General features: G+C 38.3%; 1 protein-coding gene and 1 long non-coding RNA gene across 15 annotated transcripts in view; one reads left to right on the top strand and one right to left on the bottom strand.

The window, feature by feature from the left end:
- LOC140599653 (uncharacterized) lies at positions 1-25,282 on the bottom strand. The gene is made up of 4 exons (XR_012002541.1): positions 25,206-25,282; positions 24,939-25,104; positions 5,445-5,542; positions 1-4,487 (listed from the first exon to the last, which is right to left on the bottom strand). It is a non-coding gene; the product is annotated as an uncharacterized lncRNA (long non-coding RNA).
- The window catches only part of PSD3 (pleckstrin and Sec7 domain containing 3), a 577,475-nt gene that overhangs the window by 167,604 nt on the left and 381,875 nt on the right, over positions 1-27,996 (top strand). For 6 of the 14 annotated variants that reach the window (XM_072763297.1, XM_072763306.1, XM_025993716.2 and 3 more), the window contains exons 3-4: positions 15,072-16,155; positions 18,897-19,292. In XM_072763297.1, the coding sequence (XP_072619398.1) occupies positions 15,072-16,155; positions 18,897-19,292 (1,480 nt within the window). Of the gene's footprint in view, positions 1-1,096; positions 1,180-2,937; positions 3,420-15,071; positions 16,156-18,896; positions 19,293-27,996 lie in introns of those variants that run through there. The other 8 variants (XM_072763303.1, XM_072763304.1, XM_072763307.1 and 5 more) reach the window with 3 other exon arrangements.

Genomic DNA, 27,996 nt, shown 5'->3' with positions numbered 1-27,996 from the left:
TTGAATGACCAGAAATTGAGTTTATTTGGGAATACCAGAGCAATTGCAGTTTGGGAAATGCATGCTGTATTTCTGGCCAAGGAGTACAGCAGTGAAGGGCCAGCCAGGGTTCAGGCAGGTAAGTTCTTTGGCTTGAGGATTGAGAGAGAGTGGTAGCAGATACTTGTAGGTCAGGAGATAAGTCTTGGAATAGGAATAGGAATAGGAATCTCTCTCTTAGTTGCTAAGTACTGTTTTTCTGTGGGTGCCTGTGTGAGTTTCTCCATCCTATATCCTCTGGTTCCATTTTAGATTGAAATCCTTTCATTTAATCTAGTTATGGACTCAACTGCTGTTTTTGTATATACGATTTTTAGAGATGGTGCCCATGAGAGACTAGAGAATATGTAACAAGTCTATTTTTGAGCTTTACTTTTTGAAATAGAAGATTTTAGAGTGTCAGTCCAAGATACTGTTAGTTAAAGCCTAATGTGAAATGCTAGACATTTGGAATTGGAACATTTGTGAGGTGGAGACATATTTCTTCATGGTCCCTGGTAATTGCGGTTGGATAGCCTTATAATAGCCGTAACTTTATCAAGCATCCTTATTCTTGTATTTTACTTTCTTTGTTTTTCTCCTTTAACATTAGCTTAGTAGCATGCAGATTGGATATATTGGATCCATTTAGAGACTGGAGGAAAGTAAGATGGGGGAGGAGCATTTCACATGCTGTTGCTTTAGCCATTCAACCCTTTTTGTTCTGTTTGTAAAAAAACAGTGTAGCTGTTAAGTATTGGAAGTAGTATGTTTTGCTTTTTCTTTCCCACGGGGTCATCCACTGACTTTGACTTGGCATTGGGGAGGGTGCAGGCTCAAAGGATGTGACAGAAAAGTCATGATACATAGCCTAGCCCGCCAGGTAGCCCTTGAAACTACCGGGAAACTGTGGCCTTTAACTGTGTTTCATAGGGTCGTGGAGAGTTGTGTTAAATAAAAGCTTGAATTAAATACTTGAACTAAAGGTATATTTTTCTCTAACATAAAAGAAGATGAGAGTGGGAGATCTATGGTGGGTTTGGGCACTCATTTTCTGTGTCATCTCCCTAACTAACAGGATGCCTACAATTAAGGATGGCTACTTGGCTCTAGCCCCGTTCCATATTCCCGGCAGAGGAAGAAGTTGGGGAGGGCAAAAAGGTAAACGCTCCTGTTTCTTCCCCAAAAGCTTCCATAGAAGGAGCTTTTTTTGAAAGGCATGCCTAATAACCTCCATCTTCCCTCTCATAAGAAGTCAGTGTCATTGATTGGTTAATGTTTACATGAAGCCAGTAGAGGTTTCTCTTTGCTTGTCCCATCAACTCTGGAAAAATAGAAGCTCTTCTTGGAGAGGTTTTTGAAAAGTTGGTAGTTTTAGTAAAAAAATGTGATATTAATACTAAAAGAAATGATGATTATGGAAAACAATAATAGTGAGCCTTGAGCTTTTATTATATACTGGTTGCTACTCTGAGTGCTTTATATATTTATATGCATAGTCATTAATCCTCAGAATGACCCCATTGTTTTCCTCATTTTTTATGGATGAGGATATTGAGCCTCTCGGAGGTTAAATAATTTGCTTAAATTGACATAATTGGAAAATAATGGAGCCCAGATTACAAGTCTGGAACGTGTGCTTTAACCACACTTTAATATTGGCTATAAATTAAAAACCTGCAGTTTAGAAATAAGGAAACTAATGCTGGACGATTTTAAGCCATTGTCTCCAGGTCCCTTGAGCAGTCAGCACTAAACTCCTTCTGGACATTATTTCCGTTGTTTCTGTGTGCGGTGTCTGGGTGCCCTCTCCACCTTTATCCTCTTATATTTGGGCCAGTGTTCTGGAGAGGTGGCTATTTTTGGCTTTCTGTGGTTCTAAATCTTGAAAATTATGTTCTTCCTTTAGAATTCTTATACTTCCTTATACAAGGAAGCCCACAGGAGACAATGTAGCCTAGTGGTTGAGAGGGTGGACTTTGTGGCCTTCTTGCCTATGTTTGCATCCTGCCTGTGCCAGTTCTAGCCACGTGACCTCAGACATGTTACATCCCTATTTTGTGTTTCAGTAGTCTTATCTGTAAAATGGGTTAACTGTAGCAGCAGCCCAGGGGGCTGTTGGTAGGAATAGATGAGTTAATACAATAAACCTGCCTGGTGCCTGGTACATAATAAGCATTATATATGTATTTTCGTTTGTGATTTTATTACTTAGTGAAAAGGTACATTCCAAAGTAGGTTTCACACATTTTCTAAAACCTGTTAGCCTCTTCTCAGTAAATGCATATGGAATTAATGAAAATCACCATCAGTTGCTTTGTGTTGTTGGCCTATGCTTTTGACACTGGAGTATTAAGGTTATAGAAGATGAGTTCTTTTTGCTGTTTGTATTAACCTCCATTACCAAGACTAAAGACCAGTATTACATTATGCTTTTCATCTTGTGCTGTTATTCACCTCACTTTTCTCATCTACAAAACTGTTTTTACATATAGTATTTTTATTGAGAATGTGTTGGAAGTATTGCATATGTCCAAGGTACTGTTAGTGATGTAAAAGTTTATGCCATCATATTTAAAACCAGATGTTAAATATGAATTTTTCATATCACATTTTCCAAGTAATATCAATTACCTATGAAATATTAATTTAATCACAGTAATGATAATGTAATCATCAGTAAAATGACTTGAGATGGCAGCGTCATTTAGTAATGAGATAAGGACTGGCAAAGCAAGATTTCTGTCTTCCTACAGCAGTTTTTCAACATTGTATTTGCTTTTGCCTGTTCTGTTTAAAACAGCATAGGAACTAAGCCCTTTTAAAGGGAACCCATGCATTTCATTTCACATATGTCATTCTCTCATCAGAGAAAATGCTGCATAATCCTGAGATGACAGCCCCACCTCTGATGTCACTGAGGATGGTACAATCCTCTCAGAGCCTTCGCTGGGGTTTCTGCCGCTGCACTGGGGAAATGGTTACATTAAAGCTAACTCCCGGCATCTCAATTATCTCCTTGGAAGTAGTTTTCACAAATATAGAAAAGCCCTACGGTGGTTGTTTTCGGTAAGCTACCAAGGTAGAGAGAGACAGACAGAAAGGGGGTGAGTGAGCGAGCGAAAGAACAGGCAGCTTAGCCTTTGTGAGAGAGGATCCAGGCGGCAGCACCTCTCCGCGAGGGTTTCTGGTGCTCAAAGTGCTTCCACTGACATCACCGTGTGCAGTGCAGGGCAAAAGGGGCTGCCAGGAAATTTGAAACTAATTTGCTTCCAGTTGACTAGAACAGCAGATTTTGAATTAGCTGCCTTTTTTTCTAGCTAACTTTTCTCGAGCATTAAGCTGATGAACTGGGCATTTTCTATGATCAATGGGTAACTGCTGGAGCTGCAGTAATCTCTGTGAGTAACCTCTGTTTGTAGGTCTGCGCAGGCAAATATATTTTATATCTCTCTCTTGTAAAATGCTGCTGTGAAATGATCCATCTGTATTACTGACTGCTTTTGCTTACTAGTCTTGTCCTTCGACTGTCCCGGTAGGAGACTCCTGGGGCTGGACCAGGTTGTGCTGAATCCTGACATAGGGAAGAGCATACTGCATTATTTAGGGATGCCTGAGCCAGTATTTTTTAAATTCCCCAGTCATCAAAAAGATGCCACCTACCCCCTGAATGCTTTTGCCCAGTACCTTACCTGGCTTTAACTGGGAATGTTTATTTTAACATCTGACATTGGATTCTCCAAAATTTTTATTTTTAAATAGAAAGCAATATTCTTACCTGTGATTTCATTTCCTTTCATTGTTTTTTTGTTTGTTTGTTTGTTTTTGTTCAACCGAGCTTTCCTGAGAATACAGTTCTCTCAAGCTATTTCTCTACTCTGTTTGTGATGTATTGTATAGAACGAGGCAGGAAAACGGGCTACCCCTGTAGTTTTAGAAAGACATAATATTGTGGCGCTGGATGGGAATAGGGGAGGAGTTTCTCTTAAAGAGCTCAAACCCCTTTCCATCTGCATGCCTAATGTATGGCTATGACCACATGGTAGCACCAAAAATGTTCTGTGAACACTGTAGTTAAAGATGAGATGGTATCTGCTGGAGATTTATAACAGGTGTTTTAATGCTTCGGTTTATACATAGGGGTGTGCCTTTTTGTGTCTATTGAAAGTGTCACTTTTAGAGTAATACAAGATTTATTTTTCTCTCACCAGGGTACTTAACTCTCTGTAAAATCTCCATTTCAGATCTATTTGGGATTATTGCTCATGTTAGTTTGCAGCTGAATCCTTAGCAAGACTGTGGGTCTCTTTTTGAGCATGAAAATTACTGAATGCAAATCTGAATCAGCTAAAGCTTCTTACAGACTGCAGGCTGAGCACCTAACATCTGTCTTGACACAGCAGTGTGCAGAAGTCCACAGCTGTAGTTGATCATCACTGCTAGGAGCTCCAGCTGCTTGGCAGGCATGACTAAAAAAAAAAAAAAAAAAAAAAAAAAAGAAAGAAAGAAAAAAGATGTATTTTGAAACATCAGTTTCAGTTTCTTAAATATTAAAATATTTCATAAAATATTTTAGAAGAATTTCTATTAATACTACCACATTTGTATCAACTTTAGCAGAAGAGAGCCTGCTGTAAACAAAACTGTGGAATTCTTTAAAAGTTAAAGTTTTTTTTTGCATTTCAAAATAAAATTAAAACAACAAGTAAAGATCAGAGAGAAGTGTTAAAGTTGGGTTTTTCAGAGAATAGAATGGTGGTTATAAGGTGCTATGGGGTAGACAAGTGGCGAGATGTTGACCAAAGGGTACAGACTTCCAGTTCTCAGATGAAAGAGTTCTGGGGATCTGAGCTACAGCATAGTGACTGTAGTTAATAATATTTTATTATGTACTTTGAAACTGCTGAAGAGAGGAGATCTTAAGAAATGGTAAGTATGTGACATGATGGAGATGCTAGTTTAAACTATGGTGGTAGTCATTTTGCAGTCTATAAGTATCAAATTAACAGGTATACGTTAAACTTACACAATGTTGTATGTCAATTATAGCTCAGTAAAGCTGGAAAAAAATTAAAAAATAAAATTACGTTTTTAAGAGTTTGAATTCCTAGACAGAAAGAAGCAGTAGAAAATGGATAGAGTAGATGAAATCAGAGGAGCAAGTCTGATCAGAAGTGGTAAAGCTGAAAGGAGAAGCACGATGTGTGGATATAAGAAGAAACAAAAGTTACGAGAAGTGGATGACAGTGGAGGAACTTAATGTTTGAAAAAAGGAAACCAGCTTTAAAAAACAATGATTTTAAAGCTGGCTTAAAATCAGGTCTTACAGCTTTAGTATTTCTTCTCCATGACAAGAACAGTGTTCTGCACACTTGCAGAGACTTTGGTTTACAATTAATGGGCTGTTCTTATCTCACTCATTTTACCTTCTGTATGCTGTATGCAGCGCCACTCCTTAGCTTGCAGAGCATCCTCTGAAGTTGACTGGGATGGTAAGCTAGTCTCATTTCCCCAGGGATTAGAACTGAATGAGCAAAAAAAGGTTCTGAATCATTAGTATGTGAAATTTCGCTCGTGGTAAGCACAGCTGTAACTATTAATCAGTCAGGAAAATAGTTTTCAATTTATGCAACAGTCCCTCTACTTGTGTGCACATACTAATAGCTTGTGTCGTGGTTAGCAGGCGTTTTCCTTGTTTTTGCAGCATGTAAATAAGTACCTGAAATGTCTGTGTTTTTAGAGATGTATTAGTGACCAGACAGTAGCCAGCATTCTCTGTGACTTTTATTAGGGTGAAGGATATGTACTGAAATACTTAGATTACTCACTTAGTAAATTCTCATTACTCATACTCATTTTCTGTTATTTTTTATCATGCTAAATATGTTTTCTACTGCTTAGTAAAAATGGACTAGATTCTTTTCTTTTCTTTTCTTTTCTTTTTAAGATTTTATTTATTTATTCATGAGAGACAAGGAAAGAGAGAGGCAGAGAGAGACACAGGCAGAGGGAGAAGCAGGCTCCATGCAGGGAGCCTGATGTGGGACTCGATCTGGGGCTCCAGAATCATGCCCTGGGCCTAAGGCAGGCGCTGAACCGCTGAGCCACCCAGGGATCCCTAGATTATTTTCTTAACGGCAACTTTTTGTATTGCATTGCAAATCTGGATAGTACATACATGTGTCATTGTTACTGGAGGGGTTTATTGATTATTAGACTTAAAAAAACACTGTTATTCACAGTTAAGGATTATATACAGGTGAAAATTATTTGAGATTTTTTAGCTCTGTGAAGCTTTTTATATTTGCTTTATAAATTGGACCTTTGTCTTCCAATTTTTTGTAATTGATTTATGAAATTTCAGACTGATGGGGACAAAATAGTCACCTCCTGTTTATAGGACTGAACTCCTGTTTGACAAATCAGGGGGACTTTAAGCTTATTTCTGTAAAATCTCCAGTGTTAAAATAATTTAGAAATATATAGTTCTTTTATCTTACTAACTCATGATATAAGTCTTAAGGTGTTTGCTAGCTGATACTCATTAAGGAAAAAAGAGTACCGGGGACATTATTCCACTTTTTTTATTTTTTATTTTTTTAAAGATTTTATTTATTCATGAGAGACAGAGAGAGAGAGAGGCAGAGACACAGGCAGAGGGAGAAGCAGGCTCCACAAAGAAAGCCCGACATGGGACTCGATCCTGGGTCTCCAGGATCAGGCCCTGGGCCGAAGGCTGCACTAAACCACTGCGCCACCTGGGCTGCCCTGCATTTTTTTTTTTTTTTAAGATTTTATTTATTTATTTGAGAGAGAGAGAGAGAACAAGGAGGGGAGGCACAGAGGAAGAAGTGGACTTGCAGCTCCCCACGTGATCCAGGGATCATGACCTGAGCTGAAGGCAGACACTTAAACGACTGAGCCACCCAGGCACCCCGATATTGCATTTATGAACGAAGTACATGGAAAGGAGAGAAAATAGATTTTTAGGGGCTAAGTTAGCTACAATTTATAAAGAAATGAAAATCTGTTGATTTGTACTCATAAAAAATAGATTACAGGCCCGTAGTGCACTCTTGAAAGTACCTCATCAGAGTGAATTTGCCCATGCATTTTAATGTTACGAGTAATATATCCAATTACAGGTACATTAAAAGTCTGGGAAAATACCCTGTTTTTAGAAATTGAAAAAGCTTACCTTTCCCTCAACCCTTTACCTTTAAGCTCTCCTGTTATTTCTTTAAGGCTCTGTACAGATGTTCACAATGCTCAGGCTGCATTTGCATTATTTCAGGATTTTATGGTCTTTTTGCATAAGTAGAGTTGAGTCATTGACCATTCATTGTGAGAGAAATATACTATGAGATGTAAAATAAAGAAGAGATTATTTGACCGTAGAGCGATTCTCTTCCTCTCTTAAGAAGGATTCCAGGATAATTGGAGGGCAAATCCAGACCAGAATGAGCAGGCCTTTCTCTTGGTAGGAATGAGGGACTGTATGCTCCATTACTTGTTGTCTATTTGAATAAGCATTTAGACTTTTCAGTTGGGAGGTAGGAGCTCTTGGGATTCTCTTTTAGAATAAAAAAAGGAGCCATTAAAGTGTAGTCGGAACAGCCTCTAAATTATTGTAGTAGATATTGTTGTAGTTCTGAGGAGAAGTGCTTCTCATACTTTAATGTGTATACAAATAATTTGGTTTGTTTTTGTTTTTTTTAAATATGGATTCTGATTAGGAAGGTCTAGGGTGGCACAAACTCCTGGGTGATGTTAGTGCTGCTGTCCCAAGGCCACACTCTGAGTAGGAAGATTCTAGGACAGTACTTTGAAATAGAATTTCCCTGATCACAGAAAAATGTTCTATATCTGTGTGGTGCAATATGGTAGCCACTAACTACATATGGTATTGAGCACTGGATTTTCAATTTTATTTTATTTTAATAAATTTAAATTTAAATAGCCATATGTGGCTGTGGGTAACATATTGGGCAGCATAGCATTTAGAGTAAGATAATCTAATAGAGAAATTTATTCTTACTGGTAATAGCCCCTGCACAAGATAGTGTCCTTTTACTTTTACCACTGCCTGAGCTTTGTCTGCAGTAGATAAGTGTGTACAAATGGGGGCTACTGGATGGCAAGCTCCCTGAGGGCAAGAGCCATGTTGGCCTGTTTTCCAGTGTTCAGCACATACTTGGCTCACAGAAAATGTTGGCTGAGCAATTGGAAGAATTCGCTAGCTGTCATGTTAGGAAGGACCCCTGTATTTTCAGCATTCTGTTCAAGCTTGTTCTTGGGACTAGGGGACAGAAAGGTGGATGGCACTGACATGTAGTATTTTGCTTGTGTTTTGGTAGGTTTCTTTTTATTTCTGTTTTGAGATTCTGTTAAATGGTATCCTGATGGCTATAGGACATTCTTTATTTATTCATTGATCCAACAAATATATATCCATTTTCTAGGTATAGTTGTCCTGGGCTCTGGGGATATAATGATAAGGAAAGCAAAGTTCCAGCCTTTTGTAGTTTATATTCTCATGGCAACAAAACAAAAACAGTACAGAGCAAAAACAAAAACCTCTTCCTAAAAATGACTAAGTTCAATTATAATTACGGTTCTTCTGGGGCTGTAGGCATAGACTTGACAGTCATAGTCTCTTGGGAAACCGAGGTACTGTTGCTCAGAATCCCTCACGATAAACCTTTTTACTTGCTTCACATTTCAGTTCCCTGTGTCACAGTCTGCAGTCGACTTGCCAAATAGTTCTTACTTTTTTCCTTTGACCATTTTCTTTTTTTTTTTTATTTATTTTTTATTTTTTATTATTATTATTATTTATTTATGATAGTCATACAGAGAGAGAGAGAGGCAGAGGCACAGGCAGAGGGAGAAGCAGGCTCCATGCACCGGGAGCCCGACGTGGGATTCGATCCCGGGTCTCCAGGATCGCGCCCTGGGCCAAAGGCAGGCGCCAAACCGCTGCGCCACCCAGGGATCCCTGACCATTTTCTTTTAAGGGGTTTGCTAGCCAGGATAGAAGAACATCTATTTCATTTACTGGTCCTCAAACAGGATCATTATTAGAAGGGCCACATCTTTTTGAAGCCCATCTATGGAGGAGGCACATTTCCTCATGATTGGAAGAAAAACAGGATTTATTTTTAATGAGATATAACTGACATATAACATTATATTAGTTTCAAGTGCATAACGATTCAATATTTGTATATTTTGCAAAATATTCACCACAGTAAGTCTAGTTAACATCTATCGCCATATATATAGTTTTTTTTTCTTGTGATGAGGGCTTTTAAGATCAACTGTCTTAGCAACTTTGAAATGTATGATACAGTATTGTTAGAGTCACTGTCCTGCACATTACCTCTCTATGACTTCTTTCTTTTTCTTTTTTTGTATATTTTTTATTGGAGTTCGATTTGCCAACATATAGAATGACACCCAGTGCTTATCCCATCAAGTGTGCCTCTCAGTGCCCATCACCCAGTTACTCCATCCCTTCCCCCCTGCCCACCTCCCCTTCCATTACCCTTTGTTCATTTCCCAGAGTTAGGAGTCTCTCATGTTATATAGCTGGAAGCTTGTGCCTTTGGACCCCTTCACCCAATTCACCTAACCTTCACCCCGTCTCTGTAACCACCACTCTGTTCACTGTCCATGAGTGTGGATGTTGTTGTTGCTGTTCTTAGATTGCCACATGTAAATGAGATCATACAGTGTTTATCTTTCACTGATTATTTCACTTAGCACAGTGCGCTCAAGGTGTCTGTTCATGTTATCGCAGATGGCAAGATTTCTTTCTTTTTTTATGATTGACTAATATTTCATTGTGTGTGTGTGCGCATGCATGTACATGCATGTTTGTGTGTGATTTTCTTTATTCATTTATCTATCGATGGACACTTGGGCTGTTTCCATATCTTGGCTCTTATAGATAATGCTGCAATGAACAGGGGGGTGCCTTTGTCTTTTCAAATTAGTGTTTTCATTTTCTTTGACTACCCAGAAGTGGAATTGTGTTAGTACTATTTTTAATTTTTTGAGGTACCACCATACTGTTTTCTGTAGTGACTGCACCAATTTACAGTCATTCCAGTAGTGCACAAGGGTTTCCTTTCCTCTACATTCTCTCTAACACTTGTTATTCTTGTGTTTTTGAGAATAGCCATTCTAAGAGGTATGAGGTAATATCTCATTGTGGTTTTGATTTGCATTCCTGTGATGATTAATGATATTGAACATCTTTTCATATACCAGTATGTATATCTGTATGTCATATTTGAAAAAAAGTCTTTTCAGATCTTCTGCCCATTTTTATTTTATTTTTTTCTTTTAAAGATTTTATTTATTTATTCATGAGAGACAGAGACAGAGAGAGACAGAGACAGAGACAGACACAGACACAAGCAGAGGGAGAAACACGCTCCATGCAGCAGCCCGATGTGGGACTCCATCCCGGGTCTCCAGGATCACACCCCGAGCTGAAGGTGGCGCTAAACTGCTGAGCCACCTGAGCTGCCCCTTCTGCCCATTTTTTAAAATTTTTTATTTATTTATGATAGTCACAGAGAGACAGAGAGAGAGAGAGAGAGAGAGAGAGAGGCAGAGACATAGGCAGAAGGAGAAGCAGGCTCCATGCACCGGGAGCCCAATGTGGGATTCAATCCCGGGTCTCCAGGATCGTGCCCTGGGCCAAAGGCAGGCGCTAAACCGCTGCGCCACCCAGGGATCCCCTTTCTGCCCATTTTTAAATTAGATTTTTTTCTGTTATTGAATTATAGGAGTTCTTTATATATTTTGGATATCAACTCTTCCCAGATGTATGATTTTCAAGTATTTTCTCTCAGTTAATAGGTTGCCTTTTCATTTTATTGATAATTTCCTTTACCAAACAAGAAACTTTTTAGTTGTATGTGGAAGTTTTTTTTTCTCTTCTGTTTTGTTTTATTTCAATCCTGTCCCTGTTTCCCAGAAGTGGATGGCTATTTAACATACAACCCAAAACACTCTTGAAATTGATCATGTTAACATTCAAAAGTATCTCATTTCTTTCTCAATATATTAAGTTAAAAGAAAAAAGAATTACTGGGTTTATTTCATCACAGGAAAAGCATCTTTACTAAACAACAGGAAAAAATTTGTTAGGGATCTGACCAAATACACAAAGCGGTAGATACGATTCCTATTAGAAAAGGATGACTCCTAAAGGAATATAAGTAGCTACCTCCCAAAGTATATACATTTCACACAAGTATGAAAAGCTCTTCTTCTCTCTCCCCTCCCCGCCCTCCAACACATATGACACTACATTTTCATTCCTTTGAGGGGAAAAATAAATGCAGAAAAGCTATGAACTCTTATTAATTCAGATTCTACTAGTGTGTGGTTTATATTTAGGTAAGTGCTAAAGTTCTTTTTTTATACTTTGCAAATCCCTTTGTCACACATATGAAACCAAATTTGGGCAAGACTAATTCAGTAAGACTTTCTGGAAGAGAAATAGCTATTTTAGTATTCACGTGGATTCTTACATTAGTAATAGATTTAGACTGACAAAGGTGAAGGAAAAGCTTTAACAAGTTAGGTGTAAGAGCCCACAGCAGTTGGCACAGGCTGCACAGTAGCTTTGTGGGAAAACGTTGAAGTTAGGGGGGACTGAGCAGAGGGCATGAGGTGATGCTGGGTGTGGATACTGGCTGGAGTGAGAGATGTGGTGGTCTTTGCCCTGGCTCAAGCACATTTCCCCTTTACCTGTGCAACAGCCAGTAGCCTGTGTTGTTATTCCTGAGTCTGTTTATGCTAGTTCTTTCTCTCCTGTTTATTCCTTCAAATGCTACCAGAATAGACTTTTCTAACATGCTAAATGGACTTTCCATGCTTTGGCAATATTCACTTTTGAATCCCCTATGTTTAGTAATAGGTAATTAATAAATGTTTGTGAAATTTGAAGGAATTTTGGAAATGATAGGCATTTAATGGGAATTATCTATGTTCTGTTTCAAAAGGGAACAGAAAAAAAGTCTTATGGTAAAAGAATTTGATATTTAAAAAAAAAAATCACCCCAATACAAATAGTCCTGATTTTTAAAAATAAGTAATAAATCAGAGATTCTAAATAAAAAGGTCAGGATTAATATTTTATGAAGTTTTGTTTGCCGTTAAATGCAGCTTAAGTGGTGACATGAAATGCAAACCAGAAATAAACTGCTCTTGCTTTCTAATGAAGAAGTGTCTTATTTGAAAGTAAAGATATGATGCTGTGCTGAGTCAGGTCTAACCTGGGCCATGTGATGCTTAAGGCTATTTCTACCCAGAAGCTACATCTGGAGGCTTTTCAGTCTTTATTGTGTCTGGTAATATTATTGCTGTTAGAAATAAAGGTCTGGCAACTCAGAGGCCTCTTAGTTTAAAATATGAGCTAACATGATGTCACTTATTTTATCTATTTATACTATAGGTAATGTACAGCTAAAATTCTCTTGACATTTGTTAGGGGAAAGATGACTTCTTGCAAGGGATGGTGATTAAGGGAAGACTTCATAAGGGAGAAGGGATTTGAGTTAGGTCTTGAAAGATGAAGACAATATGGTCATTTAGAGATGGGGAGAAAAACTGTGTCCTATGGGAAAAGATTTTGAGCAAAGGCAAAGATGTGTATATATAGTTAATCTTATTTCCACTATATATTTCAGAGAATCTTCAGTTAGAGAAGTAAAAGTATAACATATTTGTATGTTATACTTCAGTTAGAGAAGTAATAGTATAACATATTTGTAAAGAGAGTTGAGCAAGTGAAGTAGTTTGGGAAAAATAGATTGGGACGGAATTATGGATCCTTACTCTGGATCAAGGAGTTTGGACTTTAGACTTTATTCTGTAGGCAAACTGCAGAACTACTGAAAGCAGCATAATTTTTCATTTAAGAATAAAATGGGAAAATGAGGCTGGCATTATCTAACAATTTTGGAAGATTTTTAAAGTTTAGGGAAAAGGTTGAAGACACACATATTAGGGTACCTTACTACAATAAAGATAGAGGGGTGGGGGAGATTAAAGCATAGTAGAGGTAGAATAGAAAAGCTCTGATTTTTTGTTGTTGTTGTTGTGTCATGTTGGTAGAGTACATAATCCATTTGAGCCTGGTTTCTTATGTAATTGTTAGGTGGCTGAATTAATTCTTAAATACCTTCAACCTTTGAAATTCTATATTCTTTCGTTCTGGAATTCTTTGTAAATGTATATTCTAGCTTAGAGAACTAATGAAAAACCTTTAAAATCTAAAGGAAATATTTCCTACTGTGGACTAAGTACTTCTGTATTCATTTTAAACTCTTTTACTATGTTAAAGAAAAACATCTTTTTGGATTATTCACTTTTTACTTTCATTGCATATTAATAATAAATTTATAGCTTTAAAGTGCTGAAGAAACTGGTTAATGGAGAGAAAAATTTTAAAAGCCCAAAAAAGTGTAAAACATGAAAAATGTTTTATGAAAGTGTAAAAAGGTATAAACAGATGCCAATATAAGATATTTCCCAATTTGTTTTATGAAGCCAGCATTACCCTAATACCAAAACCAGACGAAGATGTAATACAAAACAACTGCAGACTAATATTACTCAGCAAAAATACTAGAGGAAAAAAAATGTCAATATGCCACCCTAGTAAGAGAGATCTTACTGTTTTTAACAGTCTTTGTTTTCAAAATCAGGATTTGAAGAGCTGCTCCCTCTTCAGATTTCAGCAAGCCACATTCTCTTAGTTCTGTCTTACGAAGGTATTATAAGTACTGCCATCATAGAGAAGTGCTTGTTGGATTCCATCCATACTATATTCAAATTTAATTTTAAAAATGTATTTCAAATTATTTTAAAAATGGAATATTAAACAATATACGCTCTCAGATGTAATACCTTTCATTATATTTTGTATACTATGGGATACCATATATAAATTCATGTTTCCAAGTTAAGCTCATTTTTTGCATGTCTTGGAATTAAGTTTTTCATGTCATTTAGTGTATATATTCAGACATTTATCTAATATTTCATTAAATAGAAAGGTTGTAGTTCACAGTGCTTTAACAATAACAACCCAAAACAAAAAATGTGCTCTTTCATAAAGTTGTCAAAGTGAGTATACTACATTTCCCGTGTAGATGAGGATTTTCTTGATACAAAGTAACCAAAACCATGTTCAAAAGGAAATTGGATATCAAAGCTGGTATAACTTTAACTGTTATCCATAAACTCCCAATTTAAATCTTTCTTCATCAGAACATTTTTATTGTTCTCACTGCCTACCATTTTAATAAGAAAATGTTGTAAACTTGGTTCAATATAGTAAATATATATTAATTATTGTCTTTACTGTGATATATATATATATATATATATTGGGGTTCTGCATAACACACCATTTAAGTTTTATGCAGCTGGGATCCCAGAAACTTTTCTTAACACATTAAGTATCCTAATCCATTTTGACTTCACTTTCATTCTCAAAGGATGTTCTGAAAGCCTTTTTTCCCCATAGAAATCCAATAGCGAAGGGGAGGCTTCCAGCTGAAAAAGTGTTTACTGACTTTAAATAGATCAAATCAGTCTCAGAGATTGCATTGCACAGATGCTGTTGGCTGGATCATAAAGCTGTATGTTTTTATGCCCAATGTAAATATTCTAGTTACTACTTCATAAGTGGTATATGGAAATGAAATACATCTTACTGTAATCTATTTTTGCATATACAGCAGTTGAGTTGCATGTATGAGACTTTATCAAAAGCAGGTGTGATATGGATGTGTCAGTAGATTGTCTTCTTCTACACTGAAACCTTCGTGGTTGCCCTCGTGTAAGCTAAGTGGAGGGGACCACTTGCAAAGTTATGAGAGAGATGTATTGCAGGGTGGTTGACAGGCAGGAACAGTGAAAGAATCAAATAAGGATTATTGAGTGCCTGCTATGTGTGGATATTTATTAATACACGTTGGAACTTGTTCAAAACAAGTTATATGTCCATTCTGTTGTATTCATAGGTGATCATGGAGGAAGCACTTTACTCCCACCGAATGTCACAAATGAATTTCCAGAATATGGGACCATGGAGGAAAGTGGAGACGGCCTAAGAGCTTCTCTGGGGTTTGATACAGAGTCTCTGTCAGGTGCCCCACGAGGGCAGCAGGGGGTCCAGTTTGTCGATGGCCCCCACTCTAGGCTCAACAACGTTACAGAAGGACCACAAGATGGCAAAGAGTCCCATCCTAGATGTCAGCTCAAGGAACAGAGTTTACAACCCATTGATGATTTGATTTCAACTCTGAAAGCCACAGAAGCCAGAATAGCTTCAGGAACATTACAGGCTACAAAGGTACTGGAAAAGGATGCTGTTTCTAGTTTTTCAACTCAGCAGGTGGAGGAGAAGCTGGACACTGCCCCTTATAAAACAGAGAGACAGAGAGCCAACAAAATATTTCCTGCTGGCCGAGAAAAAGGACCAGATGTACCTCTTTCAGCTGAAGTTACGACTGAGGAGAACTCTTATTCGAGCATCCAGAAGGATGTGACTGTACTGTTAGCTGGAGAGGCTCAAGTAGAGCTTTGCAGGATAACTGATGATGCCAGGAAAGGGGCTTTGCATGTGCAGGGGCCAGCTGGTCCAGCATCCTCTCTGGGGAGCCCAGCAGCTGCCCATGCCTCTGTAGGTACTGTTGGTTTTCTGAGGGAGATGAGGTCTGATCAAGGTAGCTCCACGGGACGCCCAGGCCGGGTCAAACATGTGGAATTTCAAGGGGTAGAGATATTGTGGACAGGAGGGGAGAAAAGAGAGCCACAACAGCCTGTGGATTTTGAGATTTCACTGGAAAGGACGACCCCTCCTGAAAGCAGAGAGTTTCCCCAAGTGCCAAGCCATCTCATCTCATCTGCTGGTTTGTATAATTCAGTTGGTTTAACTGAGAGTGTTTGGGATGAAACCTGGAGCGCTTCATCAGAGAAGCCGGGAGCTAGCTCAGGGGCATTCTCGCCTCTGCCTCTTGTTGACAGTGGAGAGGATGAAGTCTTCCTAAAGGAAAACAAAGAACATCTTGAGAAGAAACCTGAACTGGAGAGAGACAAGGAAAGGTGAGCTTCCATAGCCAGTCTGCTATCTGTGATGCCTGATACGCATCATGGGAGACCTTTATCCTGTGCTTAGCTGTGAGAACTCCACACAGTACACTGGTCCTTGTACAGTGGGAGAGGAGTTCCTGTAAGCTAGATTGGTTTTAAGTCTGTAGGATATGTAAGTGCTTTTGTTATAAAGTTGTGCATTAGCCATCGACTAGGGGAAGCAGAGTTATGGAGAAACTGTGAACCCTAAATCATGTTGATACATTTCTGACATTTTTTATATTTGCCAGGTTTAAAGTTTTCTAGCATCAAGATAACTACAATACCCCACAGTTATCTTTAATATTATGAAGAGATTTAGAGTCTTGATGTATCCTAGAGTCATATTTTAGACACTTCTTCTGGGTGCAACACCAGTGCCTGCATACAAGCTCCAGACATGAGTGAATACTGAAGCTTTGGGTTCAGGCTGCCTCAATTTCCTGGGTTTAGTAAGGAGGTCAGGAGGTCAGAAGGTGACTCATAGTTCAGTTGTCCCATGGCATTCACCTGAGAATCCCTTCTTGCAAGTAGCATGTTTTGATTTTTAAGCCTGAAAAGTCAACTTATATATATGATATTTCCTGATCTTTCCATGCATTTCTGGCAGCTGTACCAGCTTTAAAGGCTTGATAAATGGAAGACATGATTTGTCTTTCTTCACTTCTCTTGATTGCAGTCTTGAGCATGCAGTGCTGCTTTTGTCAGAGTCATTTATTGTGTACTATCATTCCAGTTTGAATTCCATCAGTCTTCATAAGACCACATTTTATAGTTTATGTGCAGGAACATCTGTGTCAAGGCTGAAGGGCTTTTGTGTGTGTGTGGTTTTTTTTTTTTTTTTGGCGCAAAGAAATGCCTTTTTCTCTGCAGTTAATTAACAAATCCACCTATAGCAATGCTCCTTTAGATGGTTACCAGGATGTCTCTCCTTTCTACTCCTGCCTCCCCAACTCCCTAATACATAAAATCTCTAGACTTCCCTTAAGAGCATGTGGCTCACTAATGATATTCCCACTGGAATATGCACTTATGGATATTATAAATTCATTCCTCCTTTTCTCTCTCTCTCCTCTCACAAATGGTGTTTGGTTGTTCACAGTGTTCTTGACCCTGCTAGACGCTGGGCATAAAAGGATGTTCACAATAGGTAATGGCCTGTGGTCACTACCTTCATGGAGTTTACTGCTGAAGATAAACACTGACCATATAAATAGGTTAATCATAAATTGTGGGAGGTTCTGTGAAGAAGAAGAAGAGAGACATACTGGAAAAAATAAATTCAGTTGATAGCTCTGAGAAGGCCTTTTTGTGGAAATGATAAGTAGGCTGAGGCTTGAGAAATGAGTATGAGTTAACTAGGTGGAGAATGGGGAGAAAACTATTCCAGGGAGGATCAGCACATGTAAAGGGACAACATGCAGAGGAGGGCTGCTGGGATGCCTGACTACATGCACTTCCTATAGTTGTGTGAAACAAAGGCTTTATGGCAAGTTTGAAGATGTGGAATTCCAGCAGTGTGGCTGGACCACAAGGAGGCCAGGTGGGAGTGGGAAGTGAGTGTGGAGGGGGAGGGAGGAGCTTCCTCAAAGGAACTTCCCCTTTGATTCCATAAGCAGGAAGAAGTTATTAAGAGAGATAAACCCAGTATACTCTTTGGTACATGGTAGACTTTGTAGTTTAAAAACAACAGAGAAAAAACAAAAAACAAAAAACAAAAACAAACCCACAACAGAGACAACTGTATGGTTGATGTGAATCCTCATAATACCTAGGAATATGGGTACTTATGAGGTAGTTTTTTTTTCCTGTTATTCCTATATCTAGGAATCTGAGGTTCAGAGAGGTTAAGTGAAGTTTTCTAAAGTGACACAGCTGCTGATTGGCAATCCAGCATTCAGCTGCAGCTTTTTCTAACTCTTGATCTCCTCCTCTTACTGAGTTTTAAAAATTTTACATAGCTATCCTAACATTCATTTTTATTTTATTTTTCTAACATTCATTTTTAATATTTGAACAAAATGCTACATACTAATTAATTGATGCTTCACCCATATATATTAAATTGTAATTTGTTTATAGTTTTTTCACTCTTTTGGTTAGCCTTGCAATTAACATGTCTGTTGGCTTAAAAAAAAATTTTTTTTTTTTAAAGGTCCTTTACTGGCTAATTTGGTGCCTGAAATCTCTCGTGCAGTGCTGCCTTGTTGTCAGCAGAGGGCGGCCCTTAGATTCTAATGTATTCATCTTCTTAAAAGCTTTTGGTTTTGTTTAAACCAGAAAGTATTAAAAGACTGATGAAAGTTTAGTGTGTTTTACTCCATTAGGTTTACACACTATATTTATCTGTGTCTGTTAACACTGAGTATGATAGTATCTGTTAATAATTTGAATTTGTGGAGTTTAGTTCATTAAAATGAGAAAATTTAATATTTTATCCAGATATATTCATTAGACCAGATTAGTCCCATGATAGGAAACTAGTATGAAACTAAATAAATTATTTAGGGAGTTGTGTAGCACATGTATGCTAAGAGGTTTCTCAGCCTATGTTTCCATGATAGCTTCCTTTCCAAATATATTAAAATATAACCCCAAAGAATATAATTGTTAGCTTTACAGAATATTATCTTTTTTATATGGTTGAAATATAGGAAAAAGTAAAAAGAATACTAACCTAATATTGAACTTCTTTATTCTTATTTCCTTTCCAGGATTCTTGAGCAAGAGGAGCACTTTAGGGGAGGAGAAGATGATCTCCTTGGGCATGGGTATGCAGAGGACTCCACTGATGTGTACAGCTCCCAGTTTGAAACTATTTTGGACAACACTTCGTTATACTACAGTGCTGAGTCCTTGGAGACATTATATTCAGAACCCGATAGCTATTTTAGCTTTGACATGCCCCTCACTCCGATGATCCAGCAGCGCATTAAAGAAGGCACTCAGTTCCTGGAGAGGACATCGGTGGCAGGACAGCAGGATGTCCTGAGCATCTCAGCAGTTGGTGAGATAGTGATGGGCTGTTCTAGTGAGATCGCCAATGGGCTGAATGACACCAGTGACTCCATCTACACGAAAGGCACCCCGGAGATTGCTTTCTGGGGAAGGTACTAACCCTATTCTCATTACTTTCATGCAGTGGTTTTGGTATCATTTTTTCTTTGGGAAATCTGAGTGTGGAATATGTCTGAGCAGCATCTGGCCAGTTTATGTTGGATATAAGTGAATGATGTGAGTAGAAAGTAATTGAGGGGCAGGCAGAATACGCTTTAGCAGTTTACCAAATTGGCAAGCTGTGGTTATCGTATTAGGTGACATTTCCTGGATTACCATATGTAAATTGTCGTGAGCAAATATTTGTGGGTGAGGAGTGGGTGTTAGTTCCCATGGTGCAGCTTTGGTAGCAGTGGTATGGTGCTGTGAAAAAGAAAACTGAGAGGTGTTGACTTTCGTTTTGGCACTAAGGTTGGTTGATGACTTGGAGCAGGTTGCTTGACTAGGCCAGAAATTCCTTAATTGCAAATTAAGGATTTTGGGTTAGATGGTCACCAAAGTCTGTTCCAGGCCTTTGCTGCATGAAATCCTGTTCAGTCAGGCCTTCTTCCTGTTCCTGAGATGGTGGGGGAAGAATCTGATTGTATGAATGCTTGATAGAGCCAGTACCTTGGTCAAAGCTATAAATACAAATATTAAAAAATCGCAATTTCTACATCTGCGAAATTTAGGATTTAAATCTATCTGGGGGCGGGGGGGATCCCTGAGTGGTGCAGCGGTTTGGTGCCTGCCTTTGGCCCAGGGCGCGATCCTGGAGACCGGAGTCCCACCGGTGCATGGAGCCTGCTTCTCCCTCTGCCTATGTCTCTGCCTCTCTCTCTCTCTCTCTGTGTGTGACTATCATAAATTAAATTAAAAAAATCTATCTGGGAGATAAGATGACAAGTAATATGGTTTCTATCTGCCATACTGGTCATTTAGTGATTCCCTGTCTATTTATGGATTATCCAGCATTTCATTTCTTCTTCATCATCCTCAGGTCACTTACCTATCCTTTAGCATCTTTATCAGTGGGCAGGAAATGCTAAACTTCTTAGCGATTTTCTGAATTTAGTTTTTTATTTAATTTACTTGAATTAAAGTATATCAGTGCATGTGTGTTGGGAGAGGGGGAGGGGAGGTTAAATGGGGATAAACTATTTTAAAGCTGTATGAAAAAGTGTCAGCGCTTTTTTTCAGTCAGTATTCATGTTATAGGTTTCCAGTGAACCTCTCTGTGTGAGCAGACTGTCTTATGTGGAGCATTTTCTATAATTCGTTGAATGAACACATTTAAGACCAGCATGTTATAGCATTGTAGCTATGCATTGCCATGTGAAATGGACCACGGATGTTGATTATCTTCTTGGGTCACTAGTGAGATAATGAAAAAATACTAGCCTTAAAAGCAGAAGACCTTGGTCTGAATTACTTGGGCAAGCCACTTACTTTCTCTGATATTATTGGCAAAACAGGGTTAATGATACCCAGTATGCTGTGTGGCTATGAAATTTAAAGAATTAATATAGATTTAAGCAACTAGCACAGTACTTGGCACAAAGTAGGAGCTTGAGTAAAGGTGTGAATCAGAATTGGCTTGGCTGCTAAGTCCACATTTAGGCTTCCTGCATCTCTGAGAGGGGGTATCTCTGGAGGGGATCTTGGAGGGGAAGGTTTCTCTGAGGCAGGTGGCCTCCTCTCAGAGGGGAAACTTTTTGCTTTGCTCATTTATCCTTCTGTTTTACCATCATCTCTGATAACTTTAAGTTGTGATAAAATGCAATAGCATAGGCACGCAGATAATTTTATTAAAATTTCAGTCCACCTTTCTGGGGTAAGTTGAAGTTTATATTACAGACCCAAAAAATAAGTTGGGGAGCCCAAGCATTTTGGGCTGAGAGGCTTTGTTTACAGAAGCTGCAGGGACGGTAAGAAAAAGAAGAGGTGAACATCAGGGAGTCAGATCAGTAAGAAATTAGGTAAAAGGCTTATCAAATGTATGGTTTGTTTACTTGGAATAGGAAGTAGTCATTATTGGGCCCAGCATGGGTGCCAGTCATTATTAGGGTAGAGTTAGATAGTTAAGAGAGTATTCGGGTAGATTACAGTATTTTAGCATCTTAGATTTAGACAGCTGTATACTTCAGGCCTTCTCAAGACAAAGCTACAGTACCTGCATTGTAAAACCACAGAATCTTGGCCAGTAGTAAGACAAACCAAGAAACAGACTCGGAACAGTCTGATGGTTACCAGAGGGAAGGTGGGTAGGAGGATGGGTGAGATGGGGAATAAGGAGGGTAGCAGCATTTTCATGACAAAAAAAACCAACGCTAAGTGTTAATATTATGAACCTGAATCCAGGAAAAAAATTATAGCTTTTTCAGGTAAGTTTAAGGAAAGGACCACTCTTTTTGTCTGTTGCACACAGTTTATTTAACAGTATGATTGATAGAAGAAATGATTTGGTACTTTACCATTCTATGCAGTGATTGAATCTTCTTGAATTTTCTTATATATAGTAATTACAATGCTTACATGACTTACACTAGAATTGCTTTTCCTCATTCAAGTTTTATATAGAAGAAAGAAAAGAATGCTTCTTCTCTATTAACATTCTAAGAGAGAGATTATCCCTATTTTTTCTCTAAAACCAGTTTTATCAGAGAAACAAAGCAACAGTTTCTATATCTGCCAGACAAGAGTTTGGATTAAGCTAGTATGTATAGATAGATGTGTGTGGGGGGGTATGTCCATGTGTGCATGCAGGAGCTAATTCTTGTAGTCCAGAGGTAATACTTGGAGAATGCCCACAGAGTTTACTATAGAAAAAAGTCTTCTCACCATGTCAGAAAGTTATTGGGATACGTTATCAGCTTGCATTACTTCAAGAATCAGTTTCTGAATATTATTTTTCTTCTCACTTTTAAATGTAGGTGTTTCAAGCCTTGAAAATACAAATAAAAATATGAATATAATGAACTCATTTTTCCTGTTAAAAAAAGTCATGTGTCACCAGCAATGACTACAAAAAGAATCCAAACAAAACCTCCCTACCTCAAAACAAACAAACAAACAAAAACCAAAAAGAGAACAGATATTTAAATGTACTGGTTTTTAACAGAAAAAAAAATATTCTTTGTATTGTTTGGATGGATGAGGTGGGGATTAAGGAGCACACTTTTGATGAGTACTGGGTGTTGTATGGGAATGTTGAATCACTATATTGTACACTTGAAATTAATATTACATTGTATGTTAACTAACTGGAATTTAAATTAAAGCTTAAAAAAATAAGATGGAATTCTAGTACTGAATAAGGAGTGTTCTTAGAGATGTGCCAGCCAAACTTCTCTTCCAGCCCTGGCACTCTTCTACATGCTTCCTGACTAGTGGTCATTCTACCCTTCCTTGAACCCTGCTGGTGATGTGGTTGGACCTGTTTGTGTTCTTTGAGTTGGCATATGATAATAAGTGGTTATAGGGGGAAGAGGTTTTGTTTTATGATATATATCTCTACTCAGGGTTAAAAAAATAGAGTGGGCTCAATGATCCTAAGAAATTTTAAAGAAAATAGGTAACTTTTACATTTTTCTTTACTCCCTCTTCCTTATTGATACTTTCAAGTCACAGCACCAGAATTGTAGGTTAAAGAATTATGACATTTTTCAGCTTAAAGGGGTCTTAGATAATCTGGTTTTATGGTAAAGAATCCAAATCCCAGTTTGATGGGATAGATTTACCTCGTGAGAGATCCTGTACCAAAATTACTGTATCAGAATTCAAATTGTCTGACTCCTAGACCAGATACATTCATTGTTCTAGGCTGCCTGGTCTCATATCTTTATTCTTTTTCTAAATCTAATTTCTCTCATTCATAAGTCTATAGCATCAGGAGTCTGTAGTTGGTAATTGTAACCAAGTGGTGGTGGTGGTGGTGGTGGTGGTGGTGGTGGTGGTGGTGGTGGTGGTGTGTGTGTTTAATTTGAGAAAAAATTTGCCAAATTGATAATAAACATGTCTCCATAAATTTTTAAAGTAATCAATGCGCAGGCTTTTAAACATTTCCTCTACATTAAAACATTCTTCTGCATAGGTAAGGAGATAGACTATTGAGCCTGTTAAGGAGATCCAGACTAGAATGCTGACTGCACAATTGTCAACCTGATTGACTTCCCTCAACGAAGCACTCAGAGACAAAGTGTTATAATTCAAGGGAGAAAAGTATTTTCCAATTTTATTAATGTTGTGACATTTACATAAGCAAAGTGACAAATAAGTGCACATGTTTAGTATTTTGTCTCTATTCACTGGTCTTGCTGTTTGCAGTAGACTGGGGGGCTCTGACCATATTAAATAATGAGAATCTGAAAAAGGCTCAAAGGAGAGGGGATGATACCACTAATCATATGACTAGAGACTAATGATATGACTGTCTTCCTGATAATGCTTCTTTGATTCAACTAGACCTCAACCAAGAAATTAAACCCATTTCTATTGAGGCATTGATGTTATTTTATAAAATGTTAGCTCTCAGCCAATAGAAAAGATTATAAGATTACTTAGAGGTTGTCTTTCAGCACAATTTAATATCAAAGGCATCCTATAGGTTTTATTTTGTAAACACATGAGTGTGTAATTCTCATAAGAAGCCAGGAGAGGGACGCCTGGGTGGCTCAGCGGTTTGGCGCCTGCCTTCAGCCCACAGCATGATCCTGGAGTCCGGGGATGGAGTCCCACATCAGGCTCCCTGCATGGAGCCTGCTTCTCTGTCTCTGCCTGTGTCTCTGCCTCTCTCTGTGTCTTTCATGAATAAATAAATAAAATCTTAAAAAAAAATAGAAGCCAGGAGAAAGGAGCTAGTAATGTTTTAATTTTCCAGATAAGGTAAATAAGGCATAGCACAGTTGAGTAACTTGATCAAAGTCACACAGGTGGTAAGCAGCACACCCAGGATTTGAACCCGCCAGTCAGGCTCCAGAGTCCATTTATTGTTCGTTTCTAAACAAAAATGCATTTGACACGGCCTAGGTATATTTTAAAATCTTTTTCTACGACAATATATGCCTTTACTTTGTTGCTAAAGATGATTTCAGTGGCAATATTTGACATGATTTCTTTTGAACGCAGGATGACACTGTTCTCTGTTGTGTTGCTTCTTTAAAGACAGGTGCAAGTGTTTGGAAAAGGTGATGAGGTTGTCCTATTGCTTCAGCAAAACTTAGTTTTGTCTCTCAGGCACACCTTCCAGTTTGGGATTTAACCATGAGTTGGTGGCCAGAGGTGGGGGGTTGGTTCTTCCCTTATTCTCTCTCTCTGCTTAAGTCAAAGAAGAAAACATTTCAAATCTATAATATTCTATTGTCAGGTTGGAAGGGACGTTTTTAAAGAGTACACGTGCTCACTGTCTCTTAAAGATTATATACTTTTGCAATAATCAAATAGATCATTCTTTATAAAGTGAAAAAAACCTCTTAAGACCTTGGACTAATAAACCTGGACAGAAATAGTTAAGTTCTCTCAGGTGCTCTGAGTGCTCTGAAGACTGAATATTGGTGAGGGAGCTGCACATCAGTCAGGAAATAGCTCACCCTATGAATGTAACACAATATTTTAATGAAGGAGCAAAGAGGAGCATCCCCTCCCTTTGTGGTCCGCTACACAGCACTCAGGCTGACAGGGTCACATAGCTCCAAAATTAGAAAGGATGATTATCTACTTACAGTTGTACATGTTCCAATGGGTTCCTTTGTGTCTGGGTGCTTCTCCCTCGCTGGCTTATCCTCTGACGATTGCGGCTCCAATCAGTAAGTTCTGACTTGAAGACTAAGGCACAGATGTTGTCACTGTGTCCATTAACAGAGCTGAACATTGTCCATTTCCATTGAGCTTGGGTTTGGACAGATAGGAAAAGAGAGATCAAATACAGTAATATGGCAGGAGCTTTCTTCTGGTTCTCTGAAATATATAAAACTGCTTTTTAAAATCACCTGTTTGGGGTAATGGATATATTTTATGTCTCAGCTTCCTAGTTTTCCTTTCAGATAGCACTCCAGATACAGAGGCCAGCAGAGGAGGTGAATTGCATCTGTGTGCAGCTGGCTTGCCTGAGGGAGTGCTTCAGCCCACCCTGAATCCTCTCTGAATTGGGTAGTTTTGGGTTTTGTCTTCCTCTTGTTCCCTCTGCCCCTTCTTACATGGAATGCAGGCACTTAAAAGGATCCCTTTCTTTAGTGTCTTTCTGTCTAGGAAAAAGTCATGTGAAATAAGATTAATATAGAAATTTGGGAAGTGTGATTTCAAAAATTCTTTTGATTCCAATTTAAGACTTGCAGGCACTTTAATATGAGGTATAAGTATTAAAATAAGAAATTAAAATAATGTGGTATTAGGTAAGCTGGTGACCGAGAGAAGGATTTGATCTTGTGAAATGGTTTTTAGATATCTGGCTGACCACTGAGTTCCCAACTTTTCTTGGATCATTAGGAGTGGGAAGCTCTGCTGTCTCATAGGTTCATTATTGGTGATTTGCTGTTGCCCTAGTAATCTCTTTAGTCCTTTTTTTTTTTTTTTTTTTTTTTACGCTTTAAAACTAGTTTTGCAGACTATGGGTTCTCATCTTTTTCTTTCTAGCTTGCTTTCTAGGAGTTATAATGGATTTTTTTTTTTTAATTAAAGGGGCTTCTTGCTGAGTGATGAGTGATGTGGGCTTTCCTAGGAGAGCCAGGCATACCTGGGTTTGAATCCTGCCGCAGTTACTTACTTAGTGTGTGATCTTGAGTGTTATAGAAAATCTGGGAACTTTTCTAAGTGTAAAATACAATGAATAATATCTATCTGGTAAAGGAAGGAGAAGCAAACGGGATGAATCAAGTGACAAAAATAAAGAAAAGGAAATCAAGTGGCTGGTGTACATAGTAGGAGATAAATAAATTAAAATTTATGTCATCATGCCACTCTACCATGTGCTCAAGTCCTGTATCAGCCTCTGAGCTGCCAGCACAGTCCTCTCAGCTCTAAGCTATCTGGCATACCTATTACTGGACTTCCTGATACATCCTTTCTTTTCATAAAGTACAGTGCACTGTGGTAGGGTGGCATAAATGCGGGGATTTGGGGTCAGAAGACCAGGAGGTCAAGTCATCCTTTTCACTGGCTGCCTGATCTTGGGTAGGTTGTTTTACTTCAGAAAGCCTCTGATTCCTAATGGATAAAATGAAAGTAACCTTACCATTCAGTGTATGTTTTTGTTGTAAGAATTTGCTAAGTTCTAGTTTGTGGATATTTATTTTAAACCTGTTGTGAGTTTTTTTTTACTCTCAGTAATAGACTAAGGGATATAAGAAAATAGGTAAGACAAGCCTGGTAAAGAAAAAAAAAACATGCAAGGATTTGGTGACTGTTTGAGTACAGGACATGAAGGCTGAGTCAAAATCATTGTAAGACTTCAAGCTTAGAGGACTTACTGAATCCAGAAGTAATAGGAATTGGGGAGATCAGGGTTTTGTAGGAGAACAGCTTGTAGTGGAGTCATTTTACACAGGTTAAATTTGAGGAGAGGGATGGTGCTTTATGTAGAAATGCTGGTGGGAATATGAGATTGAAAGTTGGCTGCAGAGACTGTGGAGTGACCTTGTAGAGGTGAAGCCCACAGCTGTGGGTGCACGCGGACTCATGGAGGGTGAGGGCTGCGTGGAGGCCAGCTGCAGAGACGCGCACAGAACACCAGGGTGCTGCTTGTGCATCAAGCACACATTGATCCGTTTTCCTGCCAGGAAACAGTATGGTTTTTTAGTACAGTGTGAGTTCTGAAGTCAGACTGTTTTGGTTCAAATTTTGGTGAATGATCTCCCTAAACCTCAACTTTCTTATCTAGGAAAAGTTCCACCTGATTCATACTCAAAGTATGTTGGCTGTTATTGTCAGTAATAACACTGCTCCCTCAAGTGGAGGATCTTTTATCAAAGACCACATTAAAAGACTTCAAGTGATAAAAGATGTTGGTCAAGGAGGATCACAGCTCTAAATAAAAACTGGACTGGCGGTTAATACTGTAAACTGGTTGGGGTGATGCAGCAGTCTTTTTATTCATATATCAGTGGAATATTTAACTTTTAAAGGAAACAACACTTCCTCTCAGCAGAGATCACTTAACACAAGATTTGTAGTAGTGGATGAGATGTTATCCATTGATTTGTGGTTTCAGGGGGGAAAAAGAGAAATAAAGTTCTTTGAAGGTATTTTACATGGACTACCAATTTTCAGAACTCCAGATGGGTACATTTCCAGTGCTTTAATCTTTTTTTTCTTTTTCTACTGCAGATCTCATAAGCTTTCTATAAACTGATGTATGGAGTCTGGATTAAACGGGTTCAAGGTCCTAGCAGAGCCTTAATACTCAGTACCTGAGTGGCCATGGTGCAAGTTGTATTCAGCATCATCTTTTTCATGAATGCTAATGAGGATTAATATTAAACTATATCTAAACCAATGTTAGATAATACTTTATCTTTATAATCCCTGTATCCCATATGCTATTTCATATTCCTGTGCCTAAACATCCATCTGCAGTATTCTACTGGTCTCTGAATTAAGAATTATGAAAGGAAAGCCTTATAAACTACACACACTGAACCAATAAGATTTTTAATCCTTCTACTTACCACCTTGCTTCCCCGAATATTGACCTGGGAACTTGTTAGGAGTGCAGGATCTCAGGCCCCACCTCTGACCTACAGGATCTTCAGTTTAGGAAGATGTCCAGGTGATTTACACGTATAA

The sequence above is a fragment of the Vulpes vulpes genome, chromosome 7, assembly GCF_048418805.1.
Source record: "Vulpes vulpes isolate BD-2025 chromosome 7, VulVul3, whole genome shotgun sequence".
NCBI classification, from domain to species: Eukaryota; Metazoa; Chordata; class Mammalia; order Carnivora; family Canidae; genus Vulpes; species Vulpes vulpes.
Note: the sequence above shows the minus strand (reverse complement) of the source record. Positions and strands in the feature narration are given on the sequence as shown.